The sequence below is a fragment of the Petaurus breviceps genome, unplaced genomic scaffold (genome assembly GCF_028583685.1).
Source record: "Petaurus breviceps papuanus isolate PSGF00001 unplaced genomic scaffold, PetGlider_PUasm1.0 103, whole genome shotgun sequence".
NCBI classification, from domain to species: domain Eukaryota; kingdom Metazoa; phylum Chordata; class Mammalia; order Diprotodontia; family Petauridae; genus Petaurus; species Petaurus breviceps.
Window position 1 is genome coordinate 3,355,526 of NW_027185588.1, and position 18,906 is coordinate 3,374,431.

General features: G+C 50.2%; 1 protein-coding gene across 7 annotated transcripts in view; it reads left to right on the plus strand.

Moving 5' to 3' along the window:
- ADAMTS10 (ADAM metallopeptidase with thrombospondin type 1 motif 10) overlaps positions 1 to 18,719 on the plus strand; it is a 36,044-nt gene extending 17,325 nt beyond the window's left edge. For 4 of the 7 annotated variants that reach the window (XM_069096317.1, XM_069095997.1, XM_069096053.1 and 1 more), the window contains 14 exons: positions 4,568 to 4,675; positions 5,078 to 5,223; positions 5,476 to 5,539; positions 8,184 to 8,286; positions 10,279 to 10,412; positions 11,154 to 11,277; positions 11,658 to 11,738; positions 11,908 to 12,071; positions 12,366 to 12,492; positions 12,851 to 12,980; positions 13,375 to 13,579; positions 14,207 to 14,383; positions 15,943 to 16,102; positions 17,873 to 18,719. In XM_069096317.1, coding sequence (XP_068952418.1) covers positions 4,568 to 4,675; positions 5,078 to 5,223; positions 5,476 to 5,539; positions 8,184 to 8,286; positions 10,279 to 10,412; positions 11,154 to 11,277; positions 11,658 to 11,738; positions 11,908 to 12,071; positions 12,366 to 12,492; positions 12,851 to 12,980; positions 13,375 to 13,579; positions 14,207 to 14,383; positions 15,943 to 16,102; positions 17,873 to 17,982 — 1,833 coding nt within the window. In that variant the 3' untranslated portion in view covers positions 17,983 to 18,719. Of the gene's footprint in view, positions 1 to 4,567; positions 4,676 to 5,077; positions 5,224 to 5,475; positions 5,540 to 8,183; positions 8,287 to 10,278; positions 10,413 to 11,153; positions 11,278 to 11,657; positions 11,739 to 11,907; positions 12,072 to 12,365; positions 12,493 to 12,850; positions 12,981 to 13,374; positions 13,580 to 14,206; positions 14,384 to 15,942; positions 16,103 to 17,872 lie in introns of those variants that run through there. The other 3 variants (XM_069096231.1, XM_069096396.1, XM_069096479.1) reach the window with 3 other exon arrangements.
- The last annotated feature ends 187 nt before the right edge of the window (positions 18,720 to 18,906 follow it).

The window sequence follows — 18,906 nt, forward strand, 5'->3', positions numbered from 1 at the left end:
CTCTCTCTCTCTCTCCCTCTCCGTCTCTCTCTGTCTCTCTCTCTGTCTCTGTCTGTCTGTCTGTCTCTCTCCTATAAACTGGAGGATGTAAAGCATGAAGAGGGGTAAAGTGAGGAGATATACTTGACTGGAGCAATGACTATAGTGGAAGATCCTCTAGGATGGTGAATAGAACCCAGCAGTCAGGAGACCTGAGTTCTAGTCCTGTTCTTGCCAATATGTAACCATGGGCTTTGGTTTTCCCATGTGTGAAAGGAAAGGGGTTAAACTCTAAGCACCCATCCCAGCCTGATGTGCCATTATCTTATAAATGTGAGGCCACAACAGGTCAGAACTGTCCTTGAAAAATGAGCTGAAGAGCATGGGTTTCAGCTCCAGGGTATCAGGGAGATGCTTTCAGGTTTTGGCAAGGGGCAGATGACATGGAAACACAATTTTCATTAACTGAGTAAATTGGACAAGATTGTGAGGAGAATAAAGGGAAGGGAGCCAGCAAAAAAAAAAAAAAAAGCTTTTGTTATAACTTGGGTGTGAAGTGCTAAGGTTTGCATGAGCATTACATTCATCCATGCCATCCATTCATTGCCTGCCTTTCTCTGTTCATCTCTTTATTGCATCTGGGAATCCATCTGTCTATTTTTTCTATCCAGCCATCCATTTCTCCATCTGTAAGATTCTTCCCTTCATCATTCTGTTCCATCATCATCCAGCCATCTATTCTTTTTTTTCTTTTGGAGGGGCTAAGACAAGGCAATTGGGGTTAAGTGACTTGCCCAAGGACACACAACTAGTAAATGTTAAGTGTCTGAGTCAGATTTGAACTCAGGTCCTCCTGACTGCAGGGCCACTGCTCTATTCACTGTGCCACCTAGCTGCCCCCATCCATCTATTCTTTCTATCCATCTGTTCTACCCATCTATCTCTTCCACCTATCTACCAATTAATATATCCATGCCTCCTAAGGCCATGCAAACTGACCTGTAACTAGATGGCCAGGTGTCTATTCATCCATCCATTAAATATAAGATATTACTTTCTGTTGCCCAGTCATGTACTAAGCCATGCCATGGGAAAGAGAAATTTCTGAGCTTCCTAGTCAGGTTAAGGGAGGCTAGATTCAACCACATGATAGATAGCTCCATGGGTATACAGCCAGATGGCTGGATTTCCAAGGAGGAGAGACTTCTTACCCTGGAGAGAATGGCTCAGTGCTGCCAGAATCCTCTCCAAGGCTTTGGAACCTAGACCTGCAGAGAGTCTTAAATCTCTCTTAACTGCACATTGACATTTCATGGATTTTTTTTTTGGTTCCTGGCCTCAGAAAATCCCCTTCTGTCTCCTTGGCCTCTTGCCTGGCCTCCTCAGTCTTGGTCTGGTGTGCCTCTGTCCTCTTTCACCTGCTGGAGTCTGTTCCTCCTGGAGAGGCTTTGAGACCAGGCTGAGGCTGAGAGCTAGAAGAAAGGCTATGGAGTCTATGTGAGGCTGAGAGACAACTCCAGGGGAAAACTGGGATTAGCCTCAAACCATAGGGGAATGAATGGTGTTAGTATGTGCCTACGAAGGTGGGGGGTGGAGGATGGGTTCATTTATATTCCTCTAAGAGACCTTAATGGTATACAGTCACCTGCAATGAGGTGTGGTAGAAAGCACACAGGATCTGGAGTCAGGAAACATGAATTTAAATTCTAGCTTTTCTCCTTCCTACCTGGGCAGGTCCTCCTACAAAGTACTTCTCTTATCTGACTCATTTCTTCATCTCTACCATGAGAAGTTTGGACTAGATAATCCCTATCTGAGGGCCCTCCCTGCCCCAGATCTTATGTTTCGGCCTCTTGTTACCTGAGCTATTGTTACTTCTAAAAATGTTTGAACCCTACATTGTATGAATGATAAGCCCCATCCCACCCCCCACCCAATCCCAAGTTATAGGGCAAGTATGGGGGGGGGGGCGGGATAGCAGAGGGAACAGAGTGAGGACATGAGGACACTGGACTTCCTACTACCCTCTTTCTCCAGAACACCACTCTAACTTGGCCAGCTCTGAGTGCTAACTTCCTCCTTTCTTTCTCTAATAGACCTGAGGTCTGGTCTTCTCTGACTGCCATTACCTATTCCCACTGCTGAGTTTCTCTTTTCCAGTTCTAGCTTTCTCAGTATCTCTCTTACTCTCCCTAACAGAGCACAGATGGGAGGTTTTTTTTTAAAGCCCTAGAGATTTTCTCAAATCACCAGATTCCAAAATCTGCCAACCAAATTTCTCTGTAATCCTTGCAACATCTGAATGACTCGGCCTGACCTCCTGCAGAACATGTTTTCACTTTTATCTTCTGGAATGCTGATATTCCGCCATAGGCCAAGAGGCAGTATGATGTAGGGAAGAAAATAAAAAGGAAAAGAAAAAAAGCCAAGACTGGATTTGGACTCAGAACACTCAGGTTCAAATCCCTGCTTTCCCTCCCTAGGCTTCATTAAAACAAGGGAGTTGGACTCAATGACCTCTAAGTTCCCTGTCAGTCCTAAATCCTAGGAGATTATTTCTCCCAAAGGAAACATCAGTCTGCTCTTCCTTTTCTTCTTGCTTAACATCAGAGTCATTGTGGGCTGTTCCCGGACAGAGTGCCCCCTCGCAGCCTGGCATAGGTTAAAAGCATTCAATAGTCCCTTCCAGGAATTCTCTGTTCACTCCCCTGCCAGAAACTGGCCCCCTGCTCTTGCCCCAAGACTTGGAATCCTTCCCTGTTAGTTAGACTGCCCTGATTCCACCCCCTGGGCCAGCTGTAGCTAGATGTCTCTGCCAGCCCTCCAGGGCCCCTGGGTCCTTTCCTCTCTGGGCCTCACGCCCTTTGGCTGCAGGTCAGAATGACTGCCCTGGAATCCAACTGACCTGACCCACTGCACCAAGCTGAGTCCCTGCCTGGGTTCTGTCTACAGGAGGGGGTTTACTGGAGGGACAGGCTTTTTCCCAAATGACCCCAGGCCCAGTTAAAGTTTGCTTAGCTTCAGTAAATCACTCCATTTCCCTCCCCACCTCCCTGTTCTGGTGTATCTCCCATTACACTAAACATTTTCCCAAGTGTTCACTGAAAACATCACACCCCACCCTGCCCTGTCTTGTCCTGTCCTGCCCAGGGTCACTGGACCAGCCAAAAAGTTCCCAGCTTCCTTCCCCTTCCCCCACACACCAAGACTTCATGGAAACTACAGCTCCTAGGATGAGGTAGGAACACCAGTCACATCCTTGTAGTTCTGTCAAAGCTAGAACAGAGGATGATTTCGAATCAACGTCAGCAAAGACTTCCTAATAATTAGAAGCCATCTCAAAGTGGGCTGGGCTGGGCTGGCTTGGGAGATGGTAGGCTTCCCTTAGTTAGGTCTTCAGGCAGAGGCTGGGTAGCCCTTGGTTGGGATGGTGGTAGATAGGATTCTGAGTTTAGGAGGAGGTTGAACTAGATGCTTTCTGAGTCTACGTCCATCTGTCTCTGTCTCTCTGTGTCTTTCTCTATCTGCCTGTCTGTCTGTCTCTCTGTCTCTGTCCGTCTATCTGTCCCTCTCTGTCTGTATCTGTCTCTCTGTCTCCTCCTCCCCCCCCCCAGAAGCTAAGAGAACCTCAGAAGGTACATCCTGCCTGATTTCCTTCTAGGCCATGATGGTGATGGGGACTTGGGAAGGATGCTAGGGTTGGCGACAGGGGTGGGATGGGGGAGAAAGATGGAGAAGCTGGGATGGGGAAAAAAGAGGGTAGCAGGATATCAGGGAAATAGATCCAGGACCCAATGGGGGAAACTGTGCTCAGAACAAAATCCATGGACCATATGGCAAGAAAAGACAGGCAAAGTCTAGAAAAGCATTTGTTTAGAGTAGAAGAGTAAACCCTGATGAACTCTGAGAAAGGGAATGCTGGGAAAAGACAGGCAGGGGCAGAGGGACACCACCCCCCCACCCCCCACTCACAGGTAATCCCATGGGAATGGATGGATGGATGGATGGACGGGAGAAAAGGGAGGAGTAAGACAGCTTTGGGTACAAGGCGAAGGAAGGAGCCTAGAAACACAAAGATAGATAGGCCATGGACAGCCTGTGGGGAGGTTCCGAAGGGGGTAAGAAGAACTTTGGATTTTGGTCTGAATCCTAGCTCTGCCACTTCCCAGCTCCTTGAGCAAAGACATTTCACTTTCCTGTGCCTCAGTTTCCCTGTTTGTAAGATGAAGGAGTGCCACCAGGATTTCTAAAGGTCTCTTCTAGCTCTGATGTTTAGTGCAGAACGAGCTGAGTGAGGAGTTGTGAACATACGAAGGATTAGAGATTCAGGGAAGGGTAGGAGCCATATTTAGCAGGATGGCCCAGGGAAGACTTCATGGTGGAGGTGACAGCTAACATTGGCCTTGAAGGATGAATGGAGTCAGGGGAGGCTCAAGTCAATGGCCTTGGAGGAGATCTGTGCTCTCTCCTGTCTCCCCAAAGCTGGACCCCAGGAAGCTGATTTAGGGAGTTGATCAGCTACTCCAGGATTAGGTGGCCCATAGCCTGGGTGTTCCAGGGACTCACATGGACCTCTCTCCTCCCCCAGGAGGTCTGTAGTGAACTCTGGTGTCTGAGCAAAAGCAACCGGTGCATCACCAACAGCATCCCAGCTGCTGAGGGCACCCTGTGCCAGAGCAGCACCATTGACAAGGGGGTGAGTATTTCCATGCCCCTCCTCCAACCTGGCCCAGGTTCATCCTCTGCTACCTTCGTAGGACAGTAGGTAGAGTGCTATACCTGGAGATCTGGGCTCAAATTGCCCCTGCAACGTTTTGTTGTGTGACCATGGGCAAGTTATGCAACCTCACAGACTCAGTTTCCTCATCTATGAAGTGGGCTAACAATAATTTATAGGGCCTGCCTCAGAGGGTTGTGGTAAGGGTCAAATGAGAGAATATGTTTAGAACATTTGGTAATCTTTAAATTGACGTAAGAAAGTCAGGTTTGTCCTCATTATCATCACATGAAGAACACCTAACAGCTTGGGAAAGTTGAAGATGCTGGCTGGGCGTCGGTCCTGGTGGGAGCTGTAACCATCAGGACGGTGCCCCTACAGTGGTGCTACAAGCGGGTGTGTGTCCCCTTTGGGTCACGGCCAGAGGGCGTGGATGGGGCCTGGGGCCCCTGGACCTCATGGGGTGAATGCAGCCGGACCTGCGGGGGTGGCGTCTCCTCTTCCAGCCGGCAGTGTGACAGCCCCAGGTCAGTCAGCCAGTGCCTGCCTGTTCCTCTGTCTCTCTCAAACACAAACATCTAGGCCTCCTCCAGGGGTGGGAGGGACACTGCTGAGGGATGGGGAGACGCGTATCCATGATAGGTGCCACATGCTCAGGACCTCCCTCCTTCCCAAGCTCACTTTTGTGCCAGGATCAAAGCTTAGGGATAAGAATCCATAACCCATCCTCTCCCCCAGCAACCCTCCTCTAACTTCTTCTATGTCTCTTTCTCCCCAAGGCCAACAATCGGAGGCAAATATTGCCTAGGGGAACGGCGTCGCTACCGGTCATGCAACACAGATGTAAGTGATGCCCTCAGTCCCCCTTTCCTCAGTCCTCAGAGCCTAAAGCAGGCAAATGTTGGTCCTGGTGGCCTCTCACTCTTCTGTAGTTAGGAGGAGATAAGACCTGTGGTAGCCACGTGAGAAGAGATAGGAGCCAAATGTAAGAAAGCTTGTGGATGACAAGTCAAAAGAGCTTAGCATCCGATAGGAAGTGAGAAGTGAGGAAGAGACTCAAGTCGGATAACAAGGTTTTAAGCTCGAGTGACTTGAGGGACGGAGATCCTAGTAGCAAAAATAGGGAAGCTAGGAGGATCCAGTGTCCACACCAATGGTTCTTGGCCAACCCAGAAGGAAATCTCCAGTGGAATAACCCACATGCTTGGATGTTGCTGTTGACTTAGATGATTGGGTAGGAACCTCGATCTGAAAATGAAAGGAACTTCAAAAGCCATCTAGCCCAACCCCCTCATTGGGGTGGGGGGGGAGGTTCTTGCTCCTTTCTTTTTAAAAACTTATTTAGTATTTTATTTTCCCCAGTAACATGTAAAAATAATTTTTAACATTTGCTTTTAAAACTCTGAGTTCCAAATTCTCTTTCTTCCTCCCTCCCCACCCCATCCCCACTGAGAAAGCAAGCAAAATTATATAACCAACCCCCTGACTTTGTAGATGAAGAAACCAGACAGGGAAGTAAAGAAGCGAGATTTGAACCCACATCCTTTGGCTCTGGAGCCCTGCTCTTCCCTCTGTCCCGAGATGCCCCTCCCGCATAATAATTTGAAGAGGATACAAAGTTGAGAGGGATAGCTAGCATGCTGTATAGCAGACTCAAAATTCCCAAAACACATCTTAACAAGCTAGAACATCAAACAGGGTCTGGCAAAATTAATTTCATTAGGGACAAATATGAAGTTCTACTCGTGGATTTAAAAAATCAATTCCATGGGGAAGTTAGGTGGCACAGTGAATAGAGTACTGACCCTGAAGTCAGGAGGACCTGAGTTCAAATTCAGCCTCAGACACTTAACACTTACTGTGTGACTTTGGGCAAGTCACTTAACCCCAATTGCCCTGCCTTCCCCCCTCAAAAAATAAGACCAAAAAAAAAATCAATTTCTCAAGTACAAAGTAAGAGAGGCCTGGTTAGAGAGTAGTTTGGAAATGATCTGGGGGGTATGGTGACTTGAATACTCAAGACAGATCAATAACGTGGTGATGGCAACCCAAAAGACCAACCTAGGCTTGCACTGCATCAAGAAAGGTGTAATGTTCAGAACTCACATAGGACTGCGGTGCATCTCCCAGTAGGACGTAGCTTTCTTGAAGGCAAGGACTTGTCTCACTTTTGGATTTGTAGCCTGGCATATAGTAGAAGCCTATTTAATACTTGAGGATTGACTTGAAGCAGGGAGGTGACTGTATGTGGTTCAGGTATGACCACAGCTAGAATACTGTGCTCAGTTTGCGAATGACGTTGATCAGCTGGAGAGCACAAACAGCAAAAGGAGAGGTGATGGTCAGAATGTTTAACAACGCGGTGCCTTCTCAGTGCAACCCAAACCTACATTAGTCTTCTGGACTGCCATCATCATTAGGGAAAGCTCAGGGGGGGTATGTACGATAGCAGAGTTCAAGCATTTGAAGGGCTGTTACATCAAATGCCTAGGTGTAATCCATTTGGCCCCAAAGGGGAAAAAGTAGGAAATGGGTAGAAATTGCAGAGCCCAAGTAGGACTGATACAAAGAAACTTCCTACCAATTAGAGATGGAATGGGTCACCTCTGGGGTATGTGTGTGTCGGGGGGGGGGTCCCCTCTCATTGGAAGTCTCAAAGCAGCTGCTGAATGGCCCTTTCCCACATATATAGACTTCTTGTCTCCATGGCCTGCACTAAATTGCCCTCTCTCAGATACTGTGTGAGGAGGGACAGGAGAGAACAGAAATAAATTCAAGAATTAGGTCCATTTTCCTGCCTTACAACTGTATAGGTAGAAAATTCTCCAAAACATCTCACTTAAGGTCCTTTCACTATAGTTGGATCTTGCAGATCCATGATCAGTCTCCTTTCCCTATATCTGAAAGCCCTTCTTCTGAATTCTTCAGTCCTTTTGTGCACCCACTGCCCTCAAACCCAAACATACAGGCATATAGACTTTAGGATACGGGGCTGGATTCATCTAAGCCAGCTGGGACCTTAGGAGTGAGGAATGTGTCCTCTATCTTCCCTCATCCCTCACCACCATCCCACCTCCAACAATTACTATCTCTATGATCTTGCATAAGGCACTTTACTTTCCTGGGCCTCAGTTTCCCCATAGGTAGAATGATCAGTTAGACTAGATGGCCACTTAGATCCCTTCTGGTTATAAATGCATGACTCTCTAATCATCCTCTGGATTCCAGAAGACAGAAGCTTGGCACCAGAGGGCAGTGAGGGTAGAATGGGAAGAATTGCAGAGAGGTCAATTTTGGTCATTTAAGTTAACTATTAAATTCATTCAAAAGTGGCATAGGCCATCCCCGAAAAGTCATGAGTTTCCTATTTTCTGAGGTCTTCCAGCAGATGCCGGACCACGTTTGCCAGGGATGGGGTAGGGGGACCCTTGTTCAGGTAGTGGGTGGCCCCTTTCCACTCATGGTGCTTTGCTTACTATCCCACCAGGACTGCCCCCCAGGCTCTCAGGACTTCAGGGAGGTGCAATGCTCAGAATTCGACAGTGTTCCTTTCCGGGGGAAATATTATACATGGAAGACATACAGGGGAGGTGAGTGGACCTCCTGAGAGAATGGAGGGAGGCAGGGACCCATGGCTAAGGTATGGGAAAAATAAGGAATCTGGAGGGAAAGGAGAAAACCAACAAACTGTACCCAAGTTGGGAGGTGGGGTGGGGTGCAACAGGAACAAAGAGGAGTGACCCTAGCCCCTGACATGCTCAGCAGGCTCATAGACACAGAGCTGGAAGGGAAATCAGAGGCCATCTGGTCTAACCATTCACTCTACAGTCAAGGAACCTGAGTTCTAGAAGAGTTAAGTGACTTGCCCAAGGTCACACAACCTGTTCATCATGGTCAGTGTTTGAAACCAGGTCTTCCAGTTCCAAGTTTGCTGCTCCCTGTGTTCCCAGTTGTTCAGTTCCACAAGCATTTATTAAGCACTTGCTGTGTGCCTGGTACTGAGCTGGGTGCTAAGGACACAATGACAAAATTGAAAACAGTCCCTGTCCTCAAGAGTATTACATTTTCCTGGGAAAAGCCTGAGGTCGAACGCTATCAGCAATGAACCCCTAGGCTGTATTCTTTCTCAGACATTCACCAGTTTATCAGACATACTAAGGGGAAAAGGAGGCTGTCCACACCCGGCCGAGGGACCAGAGGGGATCAAAGCACTCTGGGGACCCAGAGGATGTGACCATGACTCAGCTATTCCCCAAAACACCTGGGCCAATCAGGTGGAGATTAAGGACGGGAAGAAGGGAAATGGAGAATTAGGAGAGAAGAGTGGGTATGGTCAGCTGCTCATCACTTATGGCCCAATGAAGTCTCTCTCCTCCAAACCTGGGGGTTGTAACCAGGGAGAGATTTTAGGGAGGTGCATCAGCTTGTATGGGGTGGAATTGCATTTTTATTTTCACTAACTTCTAACTAAAATTTAGCATTTCCTTTAAAAATGAGTGTCCTTTAAGGGGTGGCTAGGTGGCGCAGTGAATAGAGCACCAGCCCTGAAGTCAGGAGGACCTGAGTTCAAATCCGGCTTCAGACACTTAACACAGAAACTAGCCGTGTGACCTTGGGCAAGTCACTTAACCCCAACTGCCCTCCAAAAAGCAAAAAAAAAAAAAGTAAAAATGAGTGTCTTATAAAGGAGGCCCTAGGCTTTAACAGTCTGCCAAAGCAGTCCATAACATTAAAAAAAATGTTAAGAACTCTTGCTCTAAACTAGGGGTGATGAACCTGCACCCTCGAGGCCACATGTGGCCCTCTAGGTCCTTGGGTACAGCCTTTTGACTGAATCCAAATTTTACAGAACAAATCCTTTTATTAAGGGGATTTGTTCTGTGAAGTTTGGGTTCAGTCACAGGGCTGCACTTGAGGCCCTAGAGAGCCACAGGTTCCCCACCCCTGCCTTAAACCTTCTTTTAATTTCAACAAATTCCCAACTCCTGTCTCTTTTTAGAGTCAGATCAAGAGAAGGATGCCCTAGCCCTCCTGGAGCTCCTTAGTGTTTCTATTCTGAGCTCTCAGGACACAGTGCCCGGCACACAGAAGGTTCTTGATAAATGCTGGTTTGCTCACTCACTCTCTCCCCTCTCACATCCCCACTTCTCCAAGTAGAGTCAGAATGGTGACAGGTTTTAAGACCATGGTATATGAGGATTGCTTGGAGGAACTAGCCTTGTTTAGCCTGAAGAAGAGAAGACTTAGGGTGGCCTTCTAGCGGTTAAAGGTCTGTCATTGGAGGAGGGATTGGATATGTTCTTCTTGGCCCAGAGGGCAGAACTGGAATTGCTGGGGAGAAGGTACAAAGAGAAAAACATGCGCTTACTGTCCAGGCCAATTTTGCAATCATTGGAGGTGACCCAAAGTGAATGGGCCACTTCAGGAAAAAGTGTGTTTGCCCTGACATGAGGTCTTCAGGCAAAGTCTGAACGAATATTTGGTTGGGTGTGGTAAGGAAAAATTCTGGTTCAGACTTGATTTGGACTGGCCGGCCTCTGCGGTCTCTTCCAACTCTGAGACTCAGTGACTATACCCACCAGGGGGTGTGAAGTCCTGCTCCCTTACCTGCTTGGCTGAAGGCTTCAACTTCTACACGGAGAGGGCAGCAGCAGTGGTGGATGGGACGCCATGCCGGCTGGACACCGTGGACATCTGTGTCAATGGAGAGTGCAAGGTGGAGAAAGGCAGTTGGAGGGGGAGGGATAGGGGAGAAGAAGAGGGCTGGGGCATCAGTCAGGGATGAGGAACAATGCAGTTCAACATTTACAGTCACCTACTAGTACACAGATATGAGTTAGGCACTGGGGGAGATACCAGGTTTGGACAAGACATAGTTCCTGTCCTCATGGAGCTTACCCTCTAGAAGGAGATTAGATTTGAGTGTGTATGTGTATTGGGCAGGGCAAAAACCCTACGTTCTCTGTGTGTTGTGTGAGGTATGAGGGGAAAGGCTGTCACTGGGATGGGTGGGGAAGGACTCTGTGGGGAGCAGGACATTACACACATAGAAACCATGCTGTGTAAAGACACAAGGGAGAGAATCTGAAGCTGTTGGGTAGATAGTCCATTTTGCTGGAGCATAGACTCCATGAAGGAGAATAATATGAGATCAGAGTGGGCCACATCATGGAGGGCCTTGAATGCCAGGCAAAGGAGCTATGAGTTTATTTAGCAAGCAATAGGAAGCCGTTGACATTTTAGGGCAGAGGAGAGGCATAACCAAATATATGCAAAAGAAAGACCAGACTGATGTCGTATGTAGAATGAATTAAAGAACGATGGCCCTGTGAGGAGGCCACTGCACATGTCTGTGCAGGTGGTGATCACAGTTGCAACAAGAATAAAGGAAGAGATGTACAAGTGAGGTGGGGGTAGCCCAAAGTCCCTTCCCTGAAGATTTCCACCCCCCCTCCAGCACGTAGGCTGTGACCGAATCCTGGGTTCAGACCTTCGGGAGGATAAGTGTCGGGTGTGTGGGGGTGATGGCAGCTCCTGCGAGACCATCGAGGGTGTGTTTTCTGGGGCCATCCCCAAGGGCGGTAAGAGCCTGGCAGTTCTGTACCAACCTTGTGCCTGGTGGGTTATGGGAGCATGCCCAGAGTCAGTACCCAGAGACCTCTCACACCCAGGCAGCAACACAATCTATCCTGGGGAGCCAGGGGGCAAAGTATCCCTCCTGTCTTGGGTGGCCTCAGATCCTAGAAAGGGAATGTGGAGGGTATGCTGGGTAGAGGGGAGGGGAAGGGGAGGAACAGGATGGAGAGGAGCGGGGAAATGGGCAGATAGATGAGGGAAGAATTACTGGGGAAGGACAAATTAATTTGTTGGGGGAGAGAAGAGGGGGTATGACCAGGTTGGGGAAGAGGAATCCATGGGGATGAACCTCTTATCAGGTGGACATTTGGGGCCTATTTTCCAGAGTATGAAGAGATCATCTGGATTCCCAAGGGCTCTGTCCACATTTCCATTCAGGATTCAAATCCATCCCTCAGCCACCTTGGTGAGAGAGAAAGGGGGTACACTGGGTATTCAGGGACTCCAGGGCATGATCCATGGGAGGGGGTAGAGGAAAGGGACTTAGGGACAAAGGTTTGTGGGGGGAGGGGGAGATGTAGCTAATTCTCACACATACACACTCCTATTGTGCTGACTCTCCTGCCTTGTACTAGCCCTAAAAGGGGAAGATGATGCCTTTCTCCTGGATGGGCTCCCCAAGACCCCACAGCCCCACCGCTTGCCTCTGGCTGGAACCATATTCCAGCTACACCATGGGCCAGACCAACCCCAGATTCTGGAGGCCTTGGGCCCAACCAACATCACGATCATTGTCATGGTAACCATGAAGTTAAGAGAGGGAGGAGGGATAGGATGAAGGATGGGGAAGCAGGGGTTTGGCCAGGCAGCCAGGCTCTAGGAGTTCCTTCCTCTTGGGGAGCTCAGCCCCCAAGACCAGACTTGATCTAGCACAAGCTGTGAGAGTTCCTGGTAGGGCTCCCTGGTTCTAGGGGGAGGGGTGGGGAGTTTGGGTGGGAAACTCTTGACTTTCTTCCTTTGAGATGTCCTGGCCTTCTCAATGGGCCTAGAATGTAAGGGCCTCTCACCTTCCTCCTCACCCCACTCCCACCAGGTCCTGACCCGATCTGAACTCCAGGGAATCCGATACCGCTTCAATGCACCGATTAATCATGAGGCCCTGCCCCCATATGCCTGGCACTATACACCCTGGACCAAGTGCTCTGCTCTGTGTGCAGGCGGTGAGGCTGTCCAGTGCTGGGTGGGGCAGGGAACTTGCTGGGAAGGGACTAGAGTCCCTCAGGGGTTTAAGGAAGGGAGAATTCTGGAGAAGTAATGGAGGCCCAAATGGAGCTAGACTCTGAAGGGGGTAGGGGGAGGAGACAAGGAGGGAGGAAGATAGAGGTCCCTAGGTGGGGGGGAAGAGGCAAGGGCCTGCCTGGGTGGGTTGTTCTCAAGCCAAGCTGGAAAAGGAAACTCAGGAGTCCAGGCTCCTAGCTCCGGACCTTGTGAAAACTCCTCTGGGGTCCTTTGGTGCAAGGGTGGGGTGAAGATTGGGATGGGATCTGGGAGCTGAGCTGGCCCCTCCCCATCCCCCAGGCAGCCAGGTACAGGCTGCCGAGTGTCGGAAGCAGCTGGACAGCTCCACTGTGGCCCCTCACCACTGCAGCCCCCACAGCAAACTGCCCAAGCGCCAGAGGGCATGCAACACAGAACCCTGCCCCCCAGAGTGAGTACCTGGGCCAGAGGCTGGGGGAAGAGGTCAGGGAGAGCCTCACTCTTTGAGGGGCTCAGGTGAGGCAGAGGACTGGGTTCAAACACTAATTCTGCCACTTCTCATATGACTTTGGGCAAGTCTTAGGGACTCAGTTTCCTCAACAGTAAAATGAGAATTTAGGGTTAGATCACCTCTAGGGGTCCTTCCAACTTGAAATCTATGCTCCTGTGATATAAGCCCATTGTGAGCAGGGTCTATTTCATTCTTTGTACTTGCATTTCCAAGGTCTGAACCCCAAGAGCACAGGGACAGTGTATCCCCCCAAACAACCTCAGTGTTGAATAGATCAATGCATAATAACTGTTTCTCTCCTTACCCCCCCCCTCCACCTTCTGCATCCCCCTAGCTGGGCTGTGGGGAACTGGTCGAGCTGCAGCCGGAGCTGTAACTCAGGGGTGAGGAGCCGTTCTGTGGTGTGTCAGCGCAGGGTGTCTGCGGATGAAGAGAAGGCTCTAGATGACAGCGCCTGCACCCAGCCCCGGCCCCACGTGCTGGAGCCTTGCAACAGCCCTGCCTGCCCCCCAGAGTGGGTTACTCTTGACTGGTCCGAGGTGAGCCCTCCCCTCTGCCCCAGGCAGGCACACCCGAGGCCCCTGCTACAGCTTCCTACACTTAGGCTCCAGGCCACCCCAGACTCCCTCAGTCTGTCCAGCTCTCTTAAGCTTTTCCCACATCCCCCCAAAATGTTCCTGCCCTTCTCACTCTTCTTCCACTCTGCTCAGGCCATTGCCCCGCCACCCCCCACCCAGCTTCCCCACACACTGATTTATGTCCAAGAGGCCTGGTTCAGCCTGGAGTGAGTGGCCATTTACACCCTACCCTGCCCACTCTCCACTCTCCTCCAATGCCTAGAGTGTAAGACAGTGGTTCTCAAACTTCTTGGTCTCAGGACCCCTTTACACCGTTAAAAATTTTCAAGGGCCTAAAGAGATTTTGTTTATGTGGGTTATTAGCTATCTGTATTTACCAGGTTAGAAATTAAATTTAGCATTATTTTGAAAATCGCTTTGACCTTGAGGACCCCTCGAGAGGGGAGACTCCCAAGGGTCCCCAGACAACACTTTGAGAAGCACTGGTATAGGAGATTGGTGCTAGCATCCCCAGGGGATACCTCCAAGGAAGTCTTGGAAGAGCTAGTTCCTAATGCCAAAACCCTTTATGCCACCCTCAATCCCCAGTGCACCCCCAACTGCGGACCTGGCTTCCGGCACCGAGTTGTCCTGTGTAAGAGTGGAGACCACAGTGCCACATTGCCCTCTACCCAGTGTCCAGAAGCTACCAAGCCACCCACCAGCATGAGGTGCAACCTCCGCCGGTGTCCTCCACCCCGTTGGGTGACCGGCGAGTGGGGAGAGGTATGGGGGCTGGTCTGAAGTCTATCATCTCCAGGCCCAGGTTGGGGGAGGGCCTAAGCAGGGATCCCAGAGGATTGGATCGGGAAAGGACTCCAGGTGGAAGAGAGGGACAGAGTCAGGAAAGCACCCGTTCAACAAACATGAGTATCTCTTATGTGCCTGGCCCTATGATAGGCTCTTTTGGGACATACAGAGGAGTCACCTTCAGCTCTGGCAATCAGTTAGAGGCAAAAAGACCCCTAAGCTTGGACGTTCACAAGGGCTTCACCCCTTCCTACTTCTCCTGGGGCTTTGGCCAGTCAGTCAGTCAAAAACAGCCTAAATGTTGAGGCAGCTGGATGAGTGCTGGACATGGAGTCAGAAGACCTAGATTCAGGGGGCAGCTAGGTGGCACAGTGAATAGAATATCAGCCCTGGAGTCACGAGGACCTGAGTTCAAATCCAGCCTCAGATGCTTGACACACTTACTAGCTGTGTGACTGTGGGCAAGTCACTTAACCCCAACTGCCTTCCAAAAAAGCAAAAAAAAAAAAAAAAAAGACCTGGATTCAAATCCAGCCTCAGAGGGCATAGTTAACTTACTATGTAAACTATGTAACCCTGGGCAAGTTGGTTTTCTCATCTCTAAAATAATAATAGCTAGCAGTGACCTTGCATTTAAGGGCAGTTCTGTGTATCTTAATTCATTTGGGATTAATGACAGCCCCCACCTCACAGGGGTTGCTGGAAGGATCACATGAGAGGTTGAAGGACCTTGCTGACCTTGAGATGCTCTAGAAATGCCAACCATTATTATCAGAGAACTTTGGCTGGGAGGGTCAAGAATCTCGAGTTTCCCAAGAAGGTGCTTCTGGTTTCTTTCCCCCACTCTCAGTCCCCTGTTGTGGGGAATAACAGCCACCCTGGGCAATCTTTCAGAGCCAAGAGGGGAGGAGCTGGGCCAGAGAAGAACTCACATTTCTAGAAAACTAAAAAGTTTATACAGCACTTTCCCCAAGGCCCTGTGAGATGAGAAGAAGCTAGTGTCAGAGCCAAGACTTGAACTCAGAAGGAGCCTTTTGTTTTTTTTTCTGTATCCCCAGTACTTAGACCAGACAGTGCCTGGTACAAAGTAGGCACTTGAACTGACTGACCAATTGGTCAACTAATTGACTGACCAATTGATTGACTAACCAATGACTGACCAGTTGATTGACCAATGACTGACCAATTGATTGGCTAACCAACTGACCAAATGATTGATGAACTGACTGACCAGTGACTGATCAATTGAGTGACCAATGACTGACTAACTGACCCACTGAATGAATGAACAACTAACTAACACGACTACTCTTTTCAATCCTGGCTCTTGCATGAGGCAAGTTCCTTCATCTCTCTTCTGGAAAATCTGGGAGCAGCCCTGCCCCCAGGCTGAGCCTAGCCCCTGGCCAGGTGACCACCACGGTCTCTCATGGCTCTGAAGCTTACCTCCTTTGTACATCCCCGTGCATGCATGCTCCCACACTGTCGTCTCCCTGTATCCATATTCATAGTGAGCCCCCCTCTCATGTCTCCAGTGCTCGGCGCAGTGTGGCTTCGGGCAGCAGCTGAGGTCCGTGCAATGCACCACACACACAGGCCAGCCATCCTGGGAGTGCCCTGAGGCCCTGCAGCCTCCGGCCATGCAGCAGTGTGAGAGCAAATGCCAGAGCATCCCGGCTGGGGACAGCCCTGAAGGTACTCACCCAGGGCCAGAAAGAATGAGGGGCAGGGTGGCAGAGGGGTTGTAGGTGGAAGAAATGACAAGTCTGCAGTCTGTCCTCTGGCCCGGTCTCATGCCATCTGGAGTTTGGGGTTTAGTCTGGGCACATCTTAGGAAAGACCTAAGCTACAGGGCATTCCAAGGGGGATGGCCAGGACAGGGAGAGGGTCTATGTAGACTGAGGAATATAGGAGGAATCGAAGCATCTGCCAGTGAGAGAGGAGGTGTTTATTCTGAAGGAAAAGACCTCAGGCAGACAAGGTCACAATCTTCTGGGCTCTGAAGGGCTGTTATGGGGCAGATGGATTAGATTTGCTCTGCTTGACCCCGGAGAGCAAAACAAGCCACAGTGATTTTTTTCCCAAGGAGATGAATTACAGGGAGGTTGAATCTGTTCCAGTATCAGCAGGAACAACCCAACAGGAGAGCTAACCCAAAGTGGAAGGACTGCCTTGGGAGGTGGTGAATTCCCCGGTGCCAGAGGTCTTCAAGCTGAAGCCAGATGACCACCAGTCAGGCTTTTGGAGAGAGGATTCTTGCTTAGGTTTAGGGTAGGATAGGGTAGTTGTGATGCCCTCAGAGGTCTCTGCCATCTCCGAGACTTTGTAATCCCCTGGACTGGGCTTCCTCTCCTTGGAGGGGTTGCAAAGTAAGGGAAGGCCGGAGATGCCCTCTGAAGACCCCTCCCTCCCATTCTGCCTCTGAATCCTCTGAAGCCAAGCCCTCTGCCTTGGTCAGCTGGGACTGGGTGGGGTGGGATTCTCAGACAATAGTTCCTGGCTCCATTCTTGCATTTCTCCTGGGTGGGGCAAACCACAGGCAGACTTCAGACACAGGCAGTCATAGGTTTTACAGCTACCCAGCCCAAAATATTCCCCCCTGCTGTTTGTAGCATATGCATATACTTGTTGCAATCCTGCCACATCATGTGGGTCCCCTAGAGACAGAACTAGCAACTTTGATGCTGGGGCCAGCAGAAGAGCATTCCAGGGGCGGCTAGGTGGCACAGCAAATAGAGCGCCGGCCCTGGAGTCAGGAGGACCTGAGTTCAAATCCGGCCTCAGACACATAACACTTACTAGCCGTGTGACCTTGGGCAAGTCACTTAACTCCAATTGCCCTGCCCTCCCCCCCTCCAAAAAGTAAAATAAAAAAAAAAAAAAAGAACAACACTCCAGGAACAAGCAACTCCACATAACATCCTCAAACTGACACTAATATGGAAGTAACTAAGATACATTCAGTTGATCTGGACAGGAAATTGATTACTAAGAAAAGTTCATGGGTGGGTATTGTTCATAATAGCCTTGATCTGTCAGTTTTCATTTTTATTTTTTTGGAAGCAATGGGGGTTAAGTGACTTGCCCAAGGTCACACAGCTAGTAAGTGTCGGATTTGAACTCAGGTCCATCCTGACTCCGGGGTTGATGTTTTATCCACTGTGCCACCTGGCTGCCCTGTCACCTTTCAATTTTAACTCACTACTCTTGCTAGGCAGATGCAGGGTGCAGTTTTTTCTGACCTCTAGATTTTGGTGACCTGGGATGACACCCCAGATGCCCTGCCCTAGTTGGGCTTCCTGGGCCATGGGTCACTGCTATAAAGGTTTCTGTCCGATGCTGCCTGAGTTTCTGCTCCAGGGGAGCTTCCGTGAGCGCGCTGCGCACGGTCCACGGGTGGCATTGGGACAGTTGGGGGAGTGCTGCAGGCATCAAGCATGACTCTCCTTCTTTCCCCTCCCACAGAGTGCAGGGATGTGAACAAGGTTGCCTACTGCCCCCTTGTGTTCAAGTTCCAGTTTTGCAGTCGTGCCTATTTCCGTCAGATGTGCTGTAAAACCTGCCAGGGTCGCTAAGGGAGGGGGGACCGCTGGAGACATGTGAAGCTGAGACCTGGAGGCTGGGGTGGGATGCAAAGGGGAGGGGGGTGGTCTGGATTCATTATTTATTGGGCATCACCACAGGGCCTGGCCCTGGCCCTGTGCCCTGAGTAAAGGGAGGAGTCCCGGAGGAGGCCTTTTTTTGATCTAGGCTTCCCCAACCTTAAGGGGTTGGTGGAAGGGATGGGAGCAGCAGATGGGGGCATGGCCCAAGAAGAAGGGCCCCTGTTCCCAGTCCTGCTGCTGGGCTCCCCACTGAGATTTGACCTGAATTTGTACTGTGAAGAACTGGGAAGGGGGCTCGGGAGCTCCAGGTCCCACCCTCTTTGCCACCCTTGGTGCTATGGGGTGCCCAGTGCCAGTGCCCCCAGGTCCTCCCTTCTTACCTTAAGCCCTGGGAGCTTGAAAAGGCCCTCTCTCTTCCCTGATGTTCCGCTTCTGAGAGCACATATTGGTCTAAAAATGGAAGAGGGACCGTCCCCACCCAGTCCTTGTCCCCCTCCCTCCTATACTCCCAGCACAAGAAGGGTTCTCTCCTGGGTCAGGGCTGCCCCACATGGTGCTATAGTCCACACCCCGCCCCCACTATGGGGCATGGGGAGTGGGCAGGGAGCGATGGCCAGGGAGCGTCTGGGATTCCAGGCACAGCTCAACCCTGGCCCCTCAGTGTCTCCCCACAAGCAGGCCCCAGGTCAATAAAACTGTCTTGTGTCTATGTCCCAGCATGTGGTCCTTGGAGTGTTCAGAGAAGTCACCCCTAGGGAGGTAACCAGCCCCTGAGCATCCTCCTGGGATGTCTACAACATCCCAGAACTCATCTTTCTGGGAAGCTTTATGATCTACAAAGCCCTTTCTCGGAAACAAACAGTGCGGCTCAATCTGGGGCCAAGGATCTAGGAC